Source organism: Gambusia affinis, linkage group LG06 (assembly GCF_019740435.1).
Source record: "Gambusia affinis linkage group LG06, SWU_Gaff_1.0, whole genome shotgun sequence".
NCBI classification, from domain to species: Eukaryota; Metazoa; Chordata; class Actinopteri; order Cyprinodontiformes; family Poeciliidae; genus Gambusia; species Gambusia affinis.
Genome location: NC_057873.1, coordinates 9,348,456 through 9,364,815, shown reverse-complemented (window position 1 = coordinate 9,364,815; position 16,360 = coordinate 9,348,456). Strand labels below are relative to the sequence as shown.

The 16,360-nt window shown below is 37.4% G+C and overlaps 1 protein-coding gene across 2 annotated transcripts in view; it reads right to left on the bottom strand.

Moving 5' to 3' along the window:
- Positions 1-16,360, bottom strand: part of LOC122832660 (calsyntenin-2-like) — a 266,537-nt gene that overhangs the window by 51,988 nt on the left and 198,189 nt on the right. For both annotated transcript variants that reach the window (XM_044119639.1, XM_044119638.1), the window contains 3 exons: positions 11,512-11,697; positions 5,007-5,264; positions 4,122-4,243 (listed from right to left, as the gene is read on the bottom strand). In XM_044119639.1, the coding sequence (XP_043975574.1) occupies positions 4,122-4,243; positions 5,007-5,264; positions 11,512-11,697 (566 nt within the window). The remainder of the gene's footprint in view (positions 1-4,121; positions 4,244-5,006; positions 5,265-11,511; positions 11,698-16,360) is intronic.

The window sequence follows — 16,360 nt, the reverse complement described above, 5'->3', positions numbered from 1 at the left end:
AGTCTTGCTGAATGCCACCTCAGTGCAACAATTGTCAGTGATGTCAATTAAAACTTCAGGCGCCAGCTGCTAACAATGCAGACGACGGAGATAAAACTAGTGAAAATATGGACCAACACTGAACACAATGGAGCAGTGCGCAGAAAGCCAGCCTGCCTCTGTTATTAAGAAACTGAACTCTCATTTTGTCAGCAGGTAAAATTAATATCTATAACCTTCTCTCTCCAGTTCCACTCATTATGTACCAGCTCACTATGCCTGATTGCATTGTAAGAAAAATTAATTGGGCCTCTGTGATAAACCAACATAGTGAAAGATTCTTTAGTGGAAGGCTTTGCTGAGTTTGAGGTATTCAGATGTTGTTAAAAAGACATTAGAGGCGCAAGAAGTAAAGAAGCCATTAAGGCAAAGGGAGATATCAACTTAATGGAAATCTTCTCCTACCCTTCCATGTTTGAGGAAACCTTTAACAAAAGAGAAAAAGATGGAAACACATAAATTATAAAAACTAAAAAGAAATGCAGACGTTCTCTCAGCAATTGCTGTACAGGTTATTATAATATCAGCATGGTCTTTACTAATGTTTTGTTGATTGCAGATAAGAGAGTATAGTTTGAGATAAAACAAATGGCCCATAAAACACTGATAATTTGCTGTACAAAGAATTTTATTTTTGTTACATTAAAGATATAATTATGTTTAAAGATATAATTATGTTTAAGGAGAATGCACGTTCAGGAAATACCACACTTTCATACATATCTCGCCAATAAAAAAAAAAGAAAAGTTAAATACAAAATGTAGTTGAACCTCAAAAGATGAAAAAATGTCTACTCAATCACGTTCATTGTTGTTGTAAAATGTTACATTAGGCTAAACGGAATGCTCTAAATAGGTCTGAATCTCAAAATCATTCTTCTTGACAAAATACGGATCTACAAGACTATTTACGTCCAAATTACAACATATTTTTCCATTGTAATAAAGAAAATCGCTGGGCAAGCTTAAATAACCATAAAAATTTCCATAGATACCCAGTTTCTGCTGGGATATCAGTTTTTATTATAGTTACTTCATAAAATTAGAATAAAATATTACTGTCCAAAAGTTTCAAGACCTAAGAAGCTTGTCATAATTAATGCATGTCTCTACAACTTTATACTCTGATTTGTATCTGTTCATTGTCCAATTATTTTTAATACTAGGAAATGTTTCTAAGCAGACAAAATTTTACTCAGCGTATTTTTTTATCTTTCTTATCATTAAGCTCATTCAACTCATTGTCATCAACAGTTGCAATAATTGTTTCTTATAAGTTAAAGCAGATTGACCATGTGACACATTAAGTTTTTTGCAGAGGAAACAGAGGTTATCATACATTGAGAAACTTTTACAAACTAGCTTTTTGCAGTGCCAGTATTTCACAAAATCAGAAATAACCATATTGTGTTTTGTTCTATGTATAAGATTTATCCGCTGTAGTAAAATTGGATATCAGATGAGCTAAATCTCAGTTTATTTGGTATTTGTTTGCAACAGTCATTTGAATGTATTTCTTTTTGCTAAAATTGCAATGTCAGCACAGTCTTAACAAAAAGAACCTTTATTTCAACTTTCTTCTTCTTTTAAAAGTTGTTGAAAACTTCCTCTCAGAGAGAAAATGTGGAGTCAGAATACAAAAACACAGATAGTCTGAGCTCTTTGTCTAAAAAGCCTCGAAAAGATGACTCATACACACTTTACTGTCTGTCAGGTGGGTGATGGATGACCTCGTTCATGCTTTCTCCCCAATCAAGACCAGTGATCCGTCTGATCAAATTAGGCTGCAGTTCTCCATCTGGATGTCCAGGCTCAGCTGTGTGTCTCTAGCCTGAATCCAATGTCCTTGTTGGGTGCAAGTGTGAGGTCTGTGCAGTCGAGGTCACCTGTCTTACATTTGGACAGCCTCCTTGAGCAAAAGACAGCTGCTGCTGTTAATACACAACACACAGACACACACGCCTACAATCCTCTGGAGTGACCATGTCTACTTCTGTAGTGCCATCCTGCCATCCATCACTTAAAAGCAGAAGTATATTAAACAAAACTATGAAAAGTAAGTGTTGAAATTGGTTATGTGGTTTCCCTGAAAAAAGGAATATATTTTATCAGCATTTAATTAGCTGTCTTGTAAATCATTCATTCATTTTTTTCAATCACATATAAGTTGACATGTAGCTTCAGTTCAGGGCATACAGCAGCTGTTTAAAAATGGATGGAATGGCAGAGGCAACAGAGAACTACAAAATAATGCAAGACTTATAGGAAAAGTCCTTACAGGTATGAAATGTTACCACCTCCCAGCGAATGAATCCCAACTAACTTTACCCTTAACAAAATCTTGCTCAATATTCAGTTCATAGGAATTTATTAACTCATCATCTCTCTGCCATGCTGACAGCAGTGAGATACATTTACACTCCAATCAATTTACTAATTAATATTCATTTACTAGTTTTTAGAAATTGGAGTCTTCTTAAAGTAGCTGTTTTTGAAATTATGTTTTTGTTCTAGAGTTTCTCAGTTCATACATGTTGTATTTTACTATAGCAAGAATTATACTAGACCAAAGCTAATTTACAGATTTTCTTGTCTTGCTTTGTCATGACAAAGTAAAGAAATTCGAGATCAAGACTAAAAAAATAGGTTCCTTGATGTTACATATTAGCCACAGTGAGACACAGAATTGTTTATTTTTCGGACCGAGCAGCTCTTTCTATAACCCTAAATCCCCTATTATAAAAACATTTGTTCTTTCATATCACATAAGGTCATTTTCCAGGACCACAAGCAGCAAGATTTTGGAGTCAAGATTGTCGGGATAATAGCTCAGCATTCACCTGAACAAAATGAATGAGATATATGTGGAGGATTTCTCTTTTCTGGCTGAGTTCTGTCATAGGCCTCATTGTCTTAAATTTAAAAAAAAAAGAACATTATCAATCATCATCCAAATTTTACAATTGCCTCATTTGGTGTGAGTCATTCAGTTGTCGGTTCATAGGACAATGATACAGTATGATTATGGGAGAGTTGCAGGATCACACAACACAACTCATTGATTGAGGTGCAGAAAAACGTCACTTCCTCCCCAGTGAGAGTCCAAATGATGGTGGAAACATTCTTCATTATAAAATATTTACCAAACTGCACCAACCCATGTTGTACCATTCAGAGAAAATAAGTCATATGGGTATCAGGTTCTGCTAGATTCGCAGACAACGATGAATGTTGTCTGCCAGTGTATTGGTGAACAGCTGCAGGTTTTGCCTTTGATTATGAAACAATTACACCATTAGTCAGAAATGGTTTTAGATTTCACACCTTAAGACATGAGTTTGGAACACTGCTATCTGAAAGTGATGGGGAATAAAAGATGTTATCAATTAAAGGGTCCGACAAACAGAGCTTGACAGATGTGCCACAGTGAAACTTTGCAGCAGGCAACCAAATCATTCCCTTAAAGAAAAGTTTGCCATCTTTTTCTGAACAACAATAACCAGGGTTTGACCTGAAGGTTTTCTAGTTTATTGCAGCCATCCATTCTGCTATAGGAAATAAACTTAAATATAGAATACTGCAGTAAATCATAACACACCGGAAAGCAAATATGTTTTTATGTCCTGTGTCATTCTGAAACAGCACAATCACATTTTCACATGACTATTAACGTACAGCAGTGCAATACAGCAGGGGTTGAAGATATTTACATCGTCTTTCAAGAGATTTAATGGTCTGAAACTTTAAAAAAGCAAGAGATGAACTTTTGTTTGTCACATTTTATCAAATTAAATTTTGGTTTTGTTCAAAAAACTGAAAAAAGAAAGAAAATAAAAGCTTTTCCCAAACACCAATAGAGATTGAGTGATTTCTTTAGTGTTAAACACAGGCAAAGATGGATTAAGAGAAAAAAATAAAATAAAACCCCAAAGATTGTCTAATAAATTACATGCTTAATCCAGGATAGAAGCTTCACATCTCTGTGACAGTGCCTTGTGACCTACTTATTTAATCCACAAAGGGACAATGAGAACACACAGGTTCTTCTGATTGTCCTTTAAATCTTAACATCAGCTTCTTACCTGCTCCAATTTCCAGTGGAACTCTGCTGGTCTGAAGGTGTCCACCTGCGTAAAGTCCCTCCTCAGCAGGAATACCAGCCGGCAATTATGGACATACAGCGAGTAGTGATGACGATTCATCTCTGTAGGAGAAAGACAGATGAGTAGGCACCAGAGAGCAAATCTCACCACACCTACTCACAACTGTCAGGTAAAGTCAGTCTGACATCTGGCTTCCTGAATCCACAGGAAACTGGGACAGTGGCGCTTCCTCTGACTGAGGCCAGCTGTCAGACATTCATCCCCACTTTCAGTGCAAATATTAAGACGGAACTAATGCCAATTGCATTGCTGTATAAAAGTATTACTAAAAATGAAATAATATTAATTTTGAAAAAACATTTCTCATTTGCTGGTTAGACAAAAACTGCTAATGAAAAGAAAAAAGCAGTGAAGTATCAAAAATGTAGTTGCTATTAGAAAATTATCAGTTTTTGTAGAATCTTTGTATAAAACCATGTACACAATGGGTCATATCCTCACTACTTCACCATATGAAGCTTAATGGCTCTAAGAATAACGGACTAAATGCAAAGTGTGCAAGAAGTGTCAGTACAGGACAATTAAAACAAATGGGTTTTATGTGTGCAGAGTGTTTAAGTGTAAAAGTCTATTTAGTGTTCATTTTATTTCCAAAATAAACAACAAATTCTTGCTGTTGTAACTAAAATCTGGAGTCTGCTAAGTTTAAATATACATTTCCTGGAGATGGCCCCTGACTTTAGATCACAGAGCAGAGCTTTGTCACAGGCACCTGAGCTAAATGGGCACAATCAATTTTTTGGCTATTCCTGTCTCTTCCAGGCATTTGCCAGGAAGAAACTTCAGAAAAGACAAACGACTCACCAGTTTTGTCAGAGTTACAGAGCAGTGTCTCCTTCTCAGCTCTGAGCCCGGGGCTCGGTCCGTGCTTCATCCACGTTGCGATTGTGAACTGGTCGGTCAGATTCTGGGGAACCACCCAGTCTGGGATTTTGGCTGCCTGACGCCCGTCAAACCTGAAGATCAGGTCGCTGTCCCGTCCATTGTCAGACACAAGGGAGGCTGTCCAGTTGGTGGCGGCGCTGGGTGCCGGGAGGAGGTCGGTGCTACCCGATGAGGCGCCTGGAGGTCACAGCAGTGGGAATGAAGAAAGAGAGCAACACAAGATGTGTCAATAACAATCATGGAAGATATGTGGTGTATATTGCCTTAACCTTGGGTATGATTACTTATGAGTAAGGAAGATGACAGAGCTTAATATGTAATCAATAGAGCAAGATGGATAGAGGATGCAAGTATTGATTCATGGCAGATGAAACTAACTTTAAAAAGAAGAGAGATGAGAGTCATTGTCCATAAATTTGGAGCTTAGCTCAGAGCTGAATTGTGCCTCTATGGAAACTAGAAAGGACACCAACTGAGCACTGTGGTTACACAATGAGAGGAGATGCAGCAGGCACTTGCTGAGGAGGACAAAAGTGTGCTATGAATTGTTTACAGCTGACACTTTTGGTATATGATCCCCACAAGTCCTGACAAAATACACCAATCATCACTGCACAGCATTAAGTCATTCCATTCCTTTTCCCTCTGCAAACAGCTCCATCATTCCTTTTACACAATAACCTCAGTGTCTTGAGATCAGAGAGGCCGTTCTTTCTAAGCTGTCACCTACACAAATAATATTTTGCCACATTGCTCATCTTGTGCCTTGACATATCTGACAGTGATCCATCATTTCCTTTCAAGATTTTGTTCTGAGGATTTCTTTTTTTAAATTGTCAATAATGATAGTAGCTCCTGTTGCCTTTTTTTCCTGCTGTTTAAATGTTGATATTTAGTTGAAATCAGAGAGTTTCCTGGATCAGAACAAGGAGGAACAGACGTTTTCTGGCTCAGAGGCTTCAGCTTTCATTATCTGCAAGATAACATAACGCTGTCTATCTTGATTCTCAAGAATTAAGTTTTGACAGAATGTTGTTAAACTTCTAGGGATAGGCATTCATACATTAGCTTGGTATTTTTCATAGTTTTGAGTGTAATTCAGAGTGAATTGTTGAGGAAGATTAAATGATTGAATAATGTACATCTTGTAAGTTACTGAACAGATTTTTAACTTTTAGCTAATTTAGCGCTTTGTGTTATTTTGTTGTATGAAGAACAACAAAATAACCTACATTTTTTTGTCACCAGCCACCACTACATCTTACGAGTCTTATTTTGAAATGAGAAAATATGTAAATTTGTGTTGACAGTTTGCTAATAAAGACTTCTAGACAGTCACCAACAAAAGCACTGAAAAAGCTCACAACTCTCTTATATCCAGAGAGAAATTGTATAAATGATTTGTAGAACTGTGAGCATACCACGACTGGCTAACCATTAGCCAATAGCAATGCTAAAGTAGGCAGAAGCTTCAAAGCTTTTTATATCCACCTATTTTTCCACTCATTTTTAATGAGTCTGTCTGTTTTGCCAGTGCCAAGCAGTTTGCACACATAAAGTGACATTCGCTGAGCTTGCTGGATTCCTTGATGAACTGAAAACAATGCTTATAGTGCTGCATCCAGTTCACTCACAGCAAAAAAAGGAGCAAATTATATTTCCTGTGTCTAATCAAAAAAGGAATGAGAGTCATCAATTAATCCATCAGTTTAAGAAAGAAACACATTTCTGTTGAGCTATCAGTATTTAATATTCTCTTTATTTTTCCTTGGGATCTGTCTGGTGGCAAACTCCGGTCTTCCTCAGCATCTGCAGCTAGTTCTGCATTTTTATCTCCATGGACACAACAAATGTACCACAGTCCTTCAGTCCCCCAGGGACGTCCGCATACACTGTCCTTCAACAGTGCTCAACTGACCACATATCGAATTCCCTACACTGTGTAGGTCTTTGGACACTTTCTCTAAACAAAAAAAACAGCTACTACCTGTTACTGATGCAATTTATTTAACTTACAATAATTTTCATAAAAGAAATCTGAAGTATTTTCAAGAAGAGTTTATTACAGGAGGACTTATTAGAATTTCTTCCCCACATTAGACCAATTGTCCCAAATGTTAAATAATACACAAGACCTTAATTGTTAACTGACGATAGGGTCTCATACAACAAAGAACTTGGAAAGTTATTTCAGAGGTGTTCAGCATCCTGGGTGACTGTCAGCCATGTGGGTTTGAAGATTTTATGCACTTACACTGGTTGGCTAGTAGATGGCAGTGTTTGGAGTGGCATACGCTAAAACCAATCAAGATTGACTAGCTGCCCACCCAGCATGAAAGGGACACCAAGTGAGTTATGCACTGCAGGTGAGATATTAACTACTTACAACATTTTTAATAGAACCTCACTTGAAAAATCCTGGATTGTCCCTTTAAAGCAAATTCTGAAATGTTTCTTCACTGATGAATACTAATGAAGCCCAATGATACAGAAACCACCGCACTGTTTAGAGATGATATTGGATACTGTTGTCCAAATGCCACAGGCATCTGCTCATTTCTGCTAAAAGCACATTAGCACATTAATTGGTGTTTTTCCTCCATCTCTAAAGGTCTGATTTTCCTCCCCTGCCTTCTTATGGCACCAGCAATGTTTCAACTCAACTAATTAAATTCCCTCAGTAAATAAAAACTGATCGACTTCTCCAACACCCAGCTACAAATGCCGCTTTGCCCAATGTCTCCGTACATTATCTGAAATTGATTGTGCTTTAAAAAAGCAATTACAATTTATTCTATTTGCTATCAGATAACGATTATGAGGTGCCAGAAAAGAGCTCTTTAGTGGTAAGCCATGCATGGACCGGGAGCCAGGGGGAAGGGTTGGAGGCAGGAAAAGTGGGGGTGGGGATTATGCATTCAGATGAGCTGGAGTGTGGGGCTCGTGTGAAGGCCGTTAGTCAACGATGATGACACTTGCCCCCCTCCTGGCAGTGCGGTGTGGGCGGGGCAGACTGGACGGGGGACCTGGCTGCTTTATTTGGACTCTGGGGACTGACACGGCGACTCTGCTGCTCATCAGTCACTGAGGAGGGAGCGTGGCTACATCTAGGGCGGCTAATGCCCTCGCTCCATCACATCATTAGTGACACAGCTTTAAGTTGCCATTCTGGTGCCTTCATTTAGCACAGGGGTTTACCAGGGACATAAGAGGAGATAAGACTGTAACACGGGCTGAGAGCTTTTAGATGTTAATTTAAAGGAAGGCGCCTCAGGCCTCATCTGACCCTGCTTTCTCTGAGTGTTGACTTTAAGCAGAAAGCATAAGTCTGATTTCATGCTCTCACTTTTAGTCTGCTGCTTTGCTTCTCACTACAACATCAGCAGACATACACAACAAAACTTTCTGTCAGAATAATTTGAAACCTCCAGATGATGTGCACATAAGGTTTTGCTAAAGGACTCAGACTTTGAACCTTTGTATGCTTAGTCACATTTCAACCACAAAGTAGTGCAAGATTGTGAAGTGGTAGGAAAAGGATGGAATGTTTTTCACGTTTGCTACCAACACAAATCTGAAAAGTGTGGTGTGAATTTGAATTTAAACCACTTTAGTCGGATCCACTAAAATGAAATTGTGTACCACCAACAGTTTTCAGAAGTAATCTACTTTTACAAATAGAGCCTACATGTGCGAAATTTAGGGTGCTTCAGGTGGACCAGTTTGTTTTCTCAGATAGTCCACATCAGTTGGGGAGGTGTGCAAGCTTTTTAACTCATGTTTTGACAAATCAAGCAAACTGCCTGAAGACATGGCTCACTTATAAAGAGTCTGTTGAAGTACAGAAGGGGGCTGCACAGTAGTGCAGTTGATAGCACAGTTGGTTCAATTCCCAGCCTCTTTCTGCATGGAGTTTGCATGTTCTCTCTGTGCATGCATGGGATGTCTCCAGGTACTCCGGCAGATTAATTGGTCTTTCTAAATTGTCCGTAGGTGTAAGAGGCCGTGTGTGTGTGTGGGTGTTTGTCCTGTCTGTCTCTGTGTTGCCCTGCGACAGACTGGCGACCTGTCCAGGGTGTACACTGCCTCTCGCCAGAAATGTCTTGCTGAAGATAGGCCCTAGCACGCCTCCTGACCCCACTAGAGACAAGGGTGTTAGAAAATGGATGGATGGATGGAATGGTTGGACATACAGAAGAGAAGTAAATAAACTATCTAGTGAACTAAAAAGAGGAACTGAACCAAACAAAAACAGTTCTGAATATAATTTACAAACAATCATAATGTGGAGACATTTTAATCTTATTTTAACTTCTGCACCTGTGCAAACATGTTTAAACTTCTCACTTTCTACTGTTTGTCCTTGACTATTGCCTTTGTTTCATATATAAAATTGTGCAGTGGAATGTAGTACAAAATACAGAGTCAACATGGGATAGAGTCAACATGTTTCACTTACAGTCTTAGGAAAGTTGGGCATAGGCCCACCTGCTCTCAGCTACTGGTACTTTGAATACAAACAGAATCAAAATAAGCTTCTAAAACTGCTACACATTTTTATATAGTATATAAGAAAATTTATTTATATTTCATTTAATAGCATGCACTACATAAACTATGTTTTGTAAATTGTTTTTGCTACATTCTTAGTTCATATTAACTGATCCATCAAGGTGTACTTACCGACTGATCTGGCTAATATTTTTATTGAAAACACCAGAGCACCTGCTAAAAATGCAGAGAATCTCGTGCAAAGCGGAGGTGCCTTCTCCTCACCCTAAAATATCATTATATATTTATGAATGGATTGTTTAATTCAGAGGTTTGCATGTGGCTCCTGAGACCAATGTGGCTTGTTGGGCCCTACACTGTGGTTGTTAAAAAACCAAATAAAAAAATGTTTTTAATTATAAAGGCAATTAGAAAGGGTGGTATTAGCAGTTCTTCTGTGTATTTATATGCACTACCCACATATAATAGCTACACCAAAAGGTTCCAGGCTTGTAAAATTACCTTTTTTCTTTGCTTCAAACATTGTTTTATTTTTTTTTATTTGTGCTACTAATTTTCTTTATTTTCCTCGTTCTGCAAAATTGGTTTTTGTTTATTTGTAAAACTTGGAGTTTTTGTTTCATTCTGAAATCTGAAAATGTTGTTTAATTTTCTTAGTTTTTAAAATAGAACTTTTCATTTAGTACATATTTATGAAAGGGATCTTTTTCACAGCTCTAGACAAATTTTATTGTGTAGCAGGGGGGTTAAGTGGCTCTGAATTAAAAATGTTGCTGTCCTATGATTTAGCTTGGAGGGATTGTAAACTAATTTTGCTAAAGACAGTGGGCAGTTTCTGTTATCTAGCCTAAAATAAACATAATATTCTCAAGAAACTGTTGAGGTTTAAAATTGTTATTGATTTTTGCATGTTACTCATGAGAAAATGTTTCTTTGCCAATTATATTTCCTATTTTATGCTAAATATTTGCATTGCTAAGTGAGTAAAGTTGCAGTGTTGAGGCAGAGGGATCCAGAAAATACATTTAAACCATTTTAGCATAAAAATCTTTAAAGACAACTACCACTTTCAAAATGAGACGGATAGTCAGTATTCGCTCACTATGTGTTTTTGATGGTAAGAAATAGGGTTTTATCATTATCGGGACAATAAGATGGTTATTTAAACTTTAGACTGCGTGTGTGTGTTTGTGGCCTTGTATTTGATACATTGTAAGGCCCATTTTTCTAAAAAATATAATACTTCCCGTAAGAAGAAGCCACGTGTTTTGTGATGTTTTCTGTTATGGGTTAAATTTGGGACTAAAGTGTGAATTGGGTTAAGATCAAGTTTACTGTTAGTTACTGTTACTGGTAATAGTTATAAGGGTGAGTGTTAGGGTTAGCCTATAGAAATGAATTAAAAATTGATAGAATTCAATGCAAAGTCCTCGTGAAGACAGAAAGACATACTATGTGTGTGCATGTATATATGTTTATGTGTAGCACTCAAAGTTTAAATGTTACCAGTGTTTTGAGTCTTCTGTTCAAAAATAAGATAGGTTTAGTGACCTGTACATTATGGATTTTAAGGTAAACTCCTGGCAGCCACCAACAGTTGTGTTCATTAAAAAGGGAGATGCTGCTGCCAACTGGCATGGTTAGCTGGCCTCTCTGTTGGGCATGTTACCAAAGGAAGCAGGATAACCAGTTTAAAACGCCAAATACAAATTATTTTGGCTTTGTTTGGGGCCATGCCCACACAGAAAGGTTTTTTTTTTTTTTTTTTTTTTTTAAAAACAGGAATGCTTTTTGAACTGCATCCACAATGAAACAGTGTTTTATAGGATCCAAAAAACTGACCAGGTCCTTTGTGAGCTTTGTCAGGTGGAAATGATAAAATACAAACAGCCAGGCAAAAGATGAAACCAACCACAAAGTTTCTGTAGAGATTTCTCCGAGTAGGTCTCTCGGTCGCAACCCTTCCCGATGTGGCTGGTCTGCAGCTCCACGGTGACCCTCAACGAAGACAGCGGCTCACCACAGGTCTCAAGGTGCATCTTGGGAAACAGCTGCTTACTGCCTGTTCCTGGCTCATAGTCCACTCGTTTATTCCAGCCTGAGAGAAGGAAGAGATGGAAGGACAAAATTGTAAATAAAAGGAATGGTCTACACTTAAGTGGTAAATTATCAATAATCACAATGGTATGCTTTTGTTATGGCACATTTTATGATTCCTCTCGATTTTAGAAGTCCGTCAAAAAGCAAAACATGATTTTCAATTTTTCTTATTTGTGGTTGTTTTGTTGTGACAAGTCAGTATCTTCCTAGGACAAAATAGCTGGCTTATGAAATTGTGCCTCTATTTTTGGAGTGCACTGCCTGTCTCAGCGGCAGCAGTCATTACGCTGTCACTGTCCTGTCAGATGTGACGATATCATTTTGGTTTGGAAATTATTTTTCATCTTTGATGTTCAATCTTTTCCTCCAGTCTTTGTGGTGAGCATTTGTGCTCAGTTTGTAGCTTATACTGAAATTGACACCAGTTCTGTCGGGAAGAAAGGGCCAAAATTCCAGCATTTCACCCACATCATTGAGCTAACTCTAACAAATATTGGAAAAAATGCATACAAACCTGTGAATTTGAGGAAAGTGGGAAAAAAGATCTCTAAATAATTTTGTATTTTTGGTCATTCTAACTGACCTAAAACAGAACTAATTTTTTTGCGAGAGAAAATAAGTTTGTATTTATATTAAACACACTGAAACACCCTTTATCACCTTCATGAGTTATATAATCACTGATTAAAGTTTTTCTTCACAATCCTTTCACTTGCAAATTAGGATAAAAAAATAAAAAAAACTTTCAACTATTTAAAACCACCGGTGTTGCTTGTGGAAGTGAATGACTGCCAATTCACCAATTAGTATGAACAGAACATGTAATGAGCTAAAGGCAAACGCATGGAGTCTAGATAAAAGCAGCAGGAAGGGATGAAACAATTTCTGTTGTTCAGCAGCCTGTTAAATCTGCCATGTTCGCTTCCTCGCACAATCACCATGTCATGCTCAAACACATAGGAACACACTGCATCTGTTTTGTTGCTGATTTACCTCCTCGAGTCTGCAACCGCTGTGGGCTGCTGCAGCACTGCTACGACGGGATTGTCTGTGATTGTGATAAAAATGTGCACACACCGTGGGGCATGCTTAACAACAAAAAAACTAAAAAATAAATGAAAAAAGGACCAAAGGCATAAACAGGCTTTGTTGATTTATTATGGTTTATACCTTTCTCTCCCACATATGTCTTTCTCGCCACAGTGGCACTGTGTTGCTCTTGGATTTATGGCACAGCTTCTCACCTTTAGATCACTTCTTTATGTGTCATCTCTATCTGTAGACTGCTCTGGGAACTCACAGCTCAAAGGTGGTCATGTACCAAGAGTAACAATAGGGACGCTACTAGTATGCCGTAGTGTGAAGAAGAAACAACAGAGCAGCTGACCTTGGTATAATGAGATACCAAAACGGATGCAACTAACTCTTGCAATGTAACAAATCAATTATATTTTTGATTGTTTTCCATAAAATATCTGATTATTACATTAACGAGTATGTGTAACAGGCTTCTTCAACTGGGTTTACTCTTGTACAATTCAGCAAATTTTACAAGCAAAGGTTTTGTGCATAAGCTGGACTTTATTGTGGATTTGCTCCAACAGTGCACACATTTTTACATGCAAATCAGATTTACATATAAACCACCACTATTTGGTTAAATGCATCTTAACCCCACACATTTTTGAATTGTCCACAAGCTTCTAGTATAGCTAAAGCTGAATATTTATGTCTACTCCAGAACAACATAAAATAAATAATCGACAGACAAGACAAAAATATGACAGGAATAGGCCAATGGCTCCAATGGCTTAGCGTGCATATTGGTAAGGACGGTCATCCTCTCTGTTAATAGCACCCAATAAACAACAATTATTTTTACGTTTTTATGTGTGCCATCAACATAAGATGAGGTAAAAATGCTCAAAAAGTTCATGTTCTGAGTGGCACCAGTCATTAAATGTTGCCCCTAAATTGTGTTTTTACACTTAGCTTAGCTCAGTATAATAATTTGAAAAGTGGTTTAAACAGTTAAAAATTTGCCTTTACCAGTGTTTAATAGACACTTAATAGGAAATTTCACTAAGCTAAGCCACTGTGCAAGAGTTAATCCCTAAACTAAAAGGAAAATAAAAATATTAGATTAAAAAAAGCATGGTTTTGCTATAGTTTTCTGCCCTATATGTATATATATATTTTTTGCTGTGTCATACTTGGACTGGGACTGCATCATTAAGTAGTTTCAAGATAGAGTAAGGGCATAGCAGGTTATTTAGCAATAACTTACTCGGCAGAAAACAGAGAAATGACCTGTCTGTGACTCGGCTTTAACTCAATATGGGGCCGGCTTTACATCGTGAGAAATGGGGGAGAATGAGGCAGCACCTGGTTAAGGATTCATGGTGAGGAGTCGGTGAAGGTGGAAGGAAATATGAGCTGTAATGAGCTCAGGATGGAGGCTGCATATAGAAAGCCAAGAAAGGCTTGGGGTGTACTTGAACATGAATCATTTAAGGTTTCTGGGTTAGAGAGCAGTGGACAAACATGAGATAAGGTCTGCAAAGACAGATAAACATGCCATTGTCATTACAGAGTTGGCGTATTATTAACAGCAACTTAACTGTCTTGATTTATTCTTGAAAGGGATTTCTAATGATTGTTATAGGTACTTGAGATAAATACAAATTTTCTCAAATAGTTTCTTGATGCAAGATTCTAATACCTTCATCTACTGTATGTTTAATTAATTTCCAAGAATCTGATATTGCACTAGACATTTTTTGTTCTCCAGCTAAATCAAGCGGCCACAAATGTTTTTTTAGTCCCACCTCAGAGCTGCTACATAAAACATAAGAAAACATAAAAGAAACTCTTTAGTTTATAAATGAACAAAGCCACAAGCCAATCACGTGCAAATTTGTAGATTATTCCTAGGAAATACTGCTTAAACTGAAATTAAAAACATTCATAAGAAAACATTTTTTTCGAATTTTTTGTAACTTTCCCCAAAGTCAAAAGTTTACATATATTTGATTTAGCAAAAAGGAATAATTTTGGTAATTCTAACTAAGCTAAAACAAGAAAAAAGTTAAAATCTGATTTAACTTCAGGTAGTGAGAAACATTTTCTGTGTTTTATTTATTCATGTATATTGTTTAAACTGTACGTAAAAGCCTGAGCCACAAGTGAGCAACAAGCTGGCTGTGTGGGAATTGTCAGAACTGAACGCATGGCAGAGCACTATTGAGCAAGCATTGCACACACACATAAATACACACACATCAAATTCTTGTTTGTTCACATAGATATATATGCTGAGATCACTCTCACTGCATGGACAGATTGGCTGCTGCTTGTTCAACTTGGAGACACAAAAATCTCACCGTATATTCCTACTCTCAAACCGTCTCATGACAAATATTCACCTTCAGATTTTTCCAGAGTTATGCTTATATAAACAGGAGATGGGTCCAAAACAAACCAGAAGGGCCAAGTTGTAGATTGCACTGCTTTCCAGTGAGTTCGAAGTCAGATGATGAATTGTGTGCACAGGGTGAGATGTGAACTGCTATCCGATGCATTGAAGACGTTAACTCAACATTAAGAGAACAAAGGAGCAACAGTCACGGTAGCATGGACAGCAGTGGATCAGCAGATGTTCTCCCACACTAAAGGGCACATCACTTTCTGAGAGACCAGAATCAGTGAGTTAGAAAGCAAAACAATGTGAGGCTGAAATGTAAGCTGATAGAGGAAAGAAAAGGGAGAGGCATTTTCTGCACAAAGAAAGAAGCTATTTATTCTTTCACACAAAACAACCTTGTATCAGTGACTAACATTTAGCTGTGACATTTATCTTTAATAAAGGAGACATTGCTGTAATAAAAAGAAAGATTTTTTTGCCAAGAAGTCAGTGGGGAAAAATAAAATCTTTTCCCTTCAACATATTTACTTTAAAACACTACTGTGTTTACCCTCCTCCGATGTGGAGGGTAAAACCAAGCCAAACAAAATGAACAAAAACATATTGAAGTTAGAATTAAAATGCAGAAACCTGTGGTAAGTTGTCATTATGCACTTGTACAATTTTCTAACTTAGGACTGTAAAGCATTTCCACCCTCACTATATTAAACAGTGGTTTAATTATCTACTCACATTTTATATATCAGTCATTGGAGGATTACATGCTTGTAGTAATGGTTTGCAAAGAAAAGGGTAAAAATATGTATTCTACTTTGTTCAACAGTAGAAAATGAAGCTTGCTGTGTTGTCAAGGAATAACAGCGGTAGCCGGAACCTGAATCATAGAACAAGACAGGAGCTCTGACTTTGAGCTGTCATGGATTTATTTATAATGTCCTCTGAATAGAAAAACATAGACATAAAGTCAAGAAACAGATCTTGAAGTGTCAATGTTGACCTTCATGTTGACCTGTTGTCCTTGGATCAACCTTCCACACAACTCCGGTTCTTTGGTTCATGCTTTGCATCACCAAAATCGGAACCAAACATGGAGAAGTAGCATTCAGTTTCAATGCTCCAAAAATCTACAACAAATTTTCAGAAGACAGCAGAACAGCCGAAACATTGAGTTTCAAGACTATTCCTTGCTGTGAAATGTAACCCTGTGTGCTATGCTTAATCACATAAATTTGAAAGG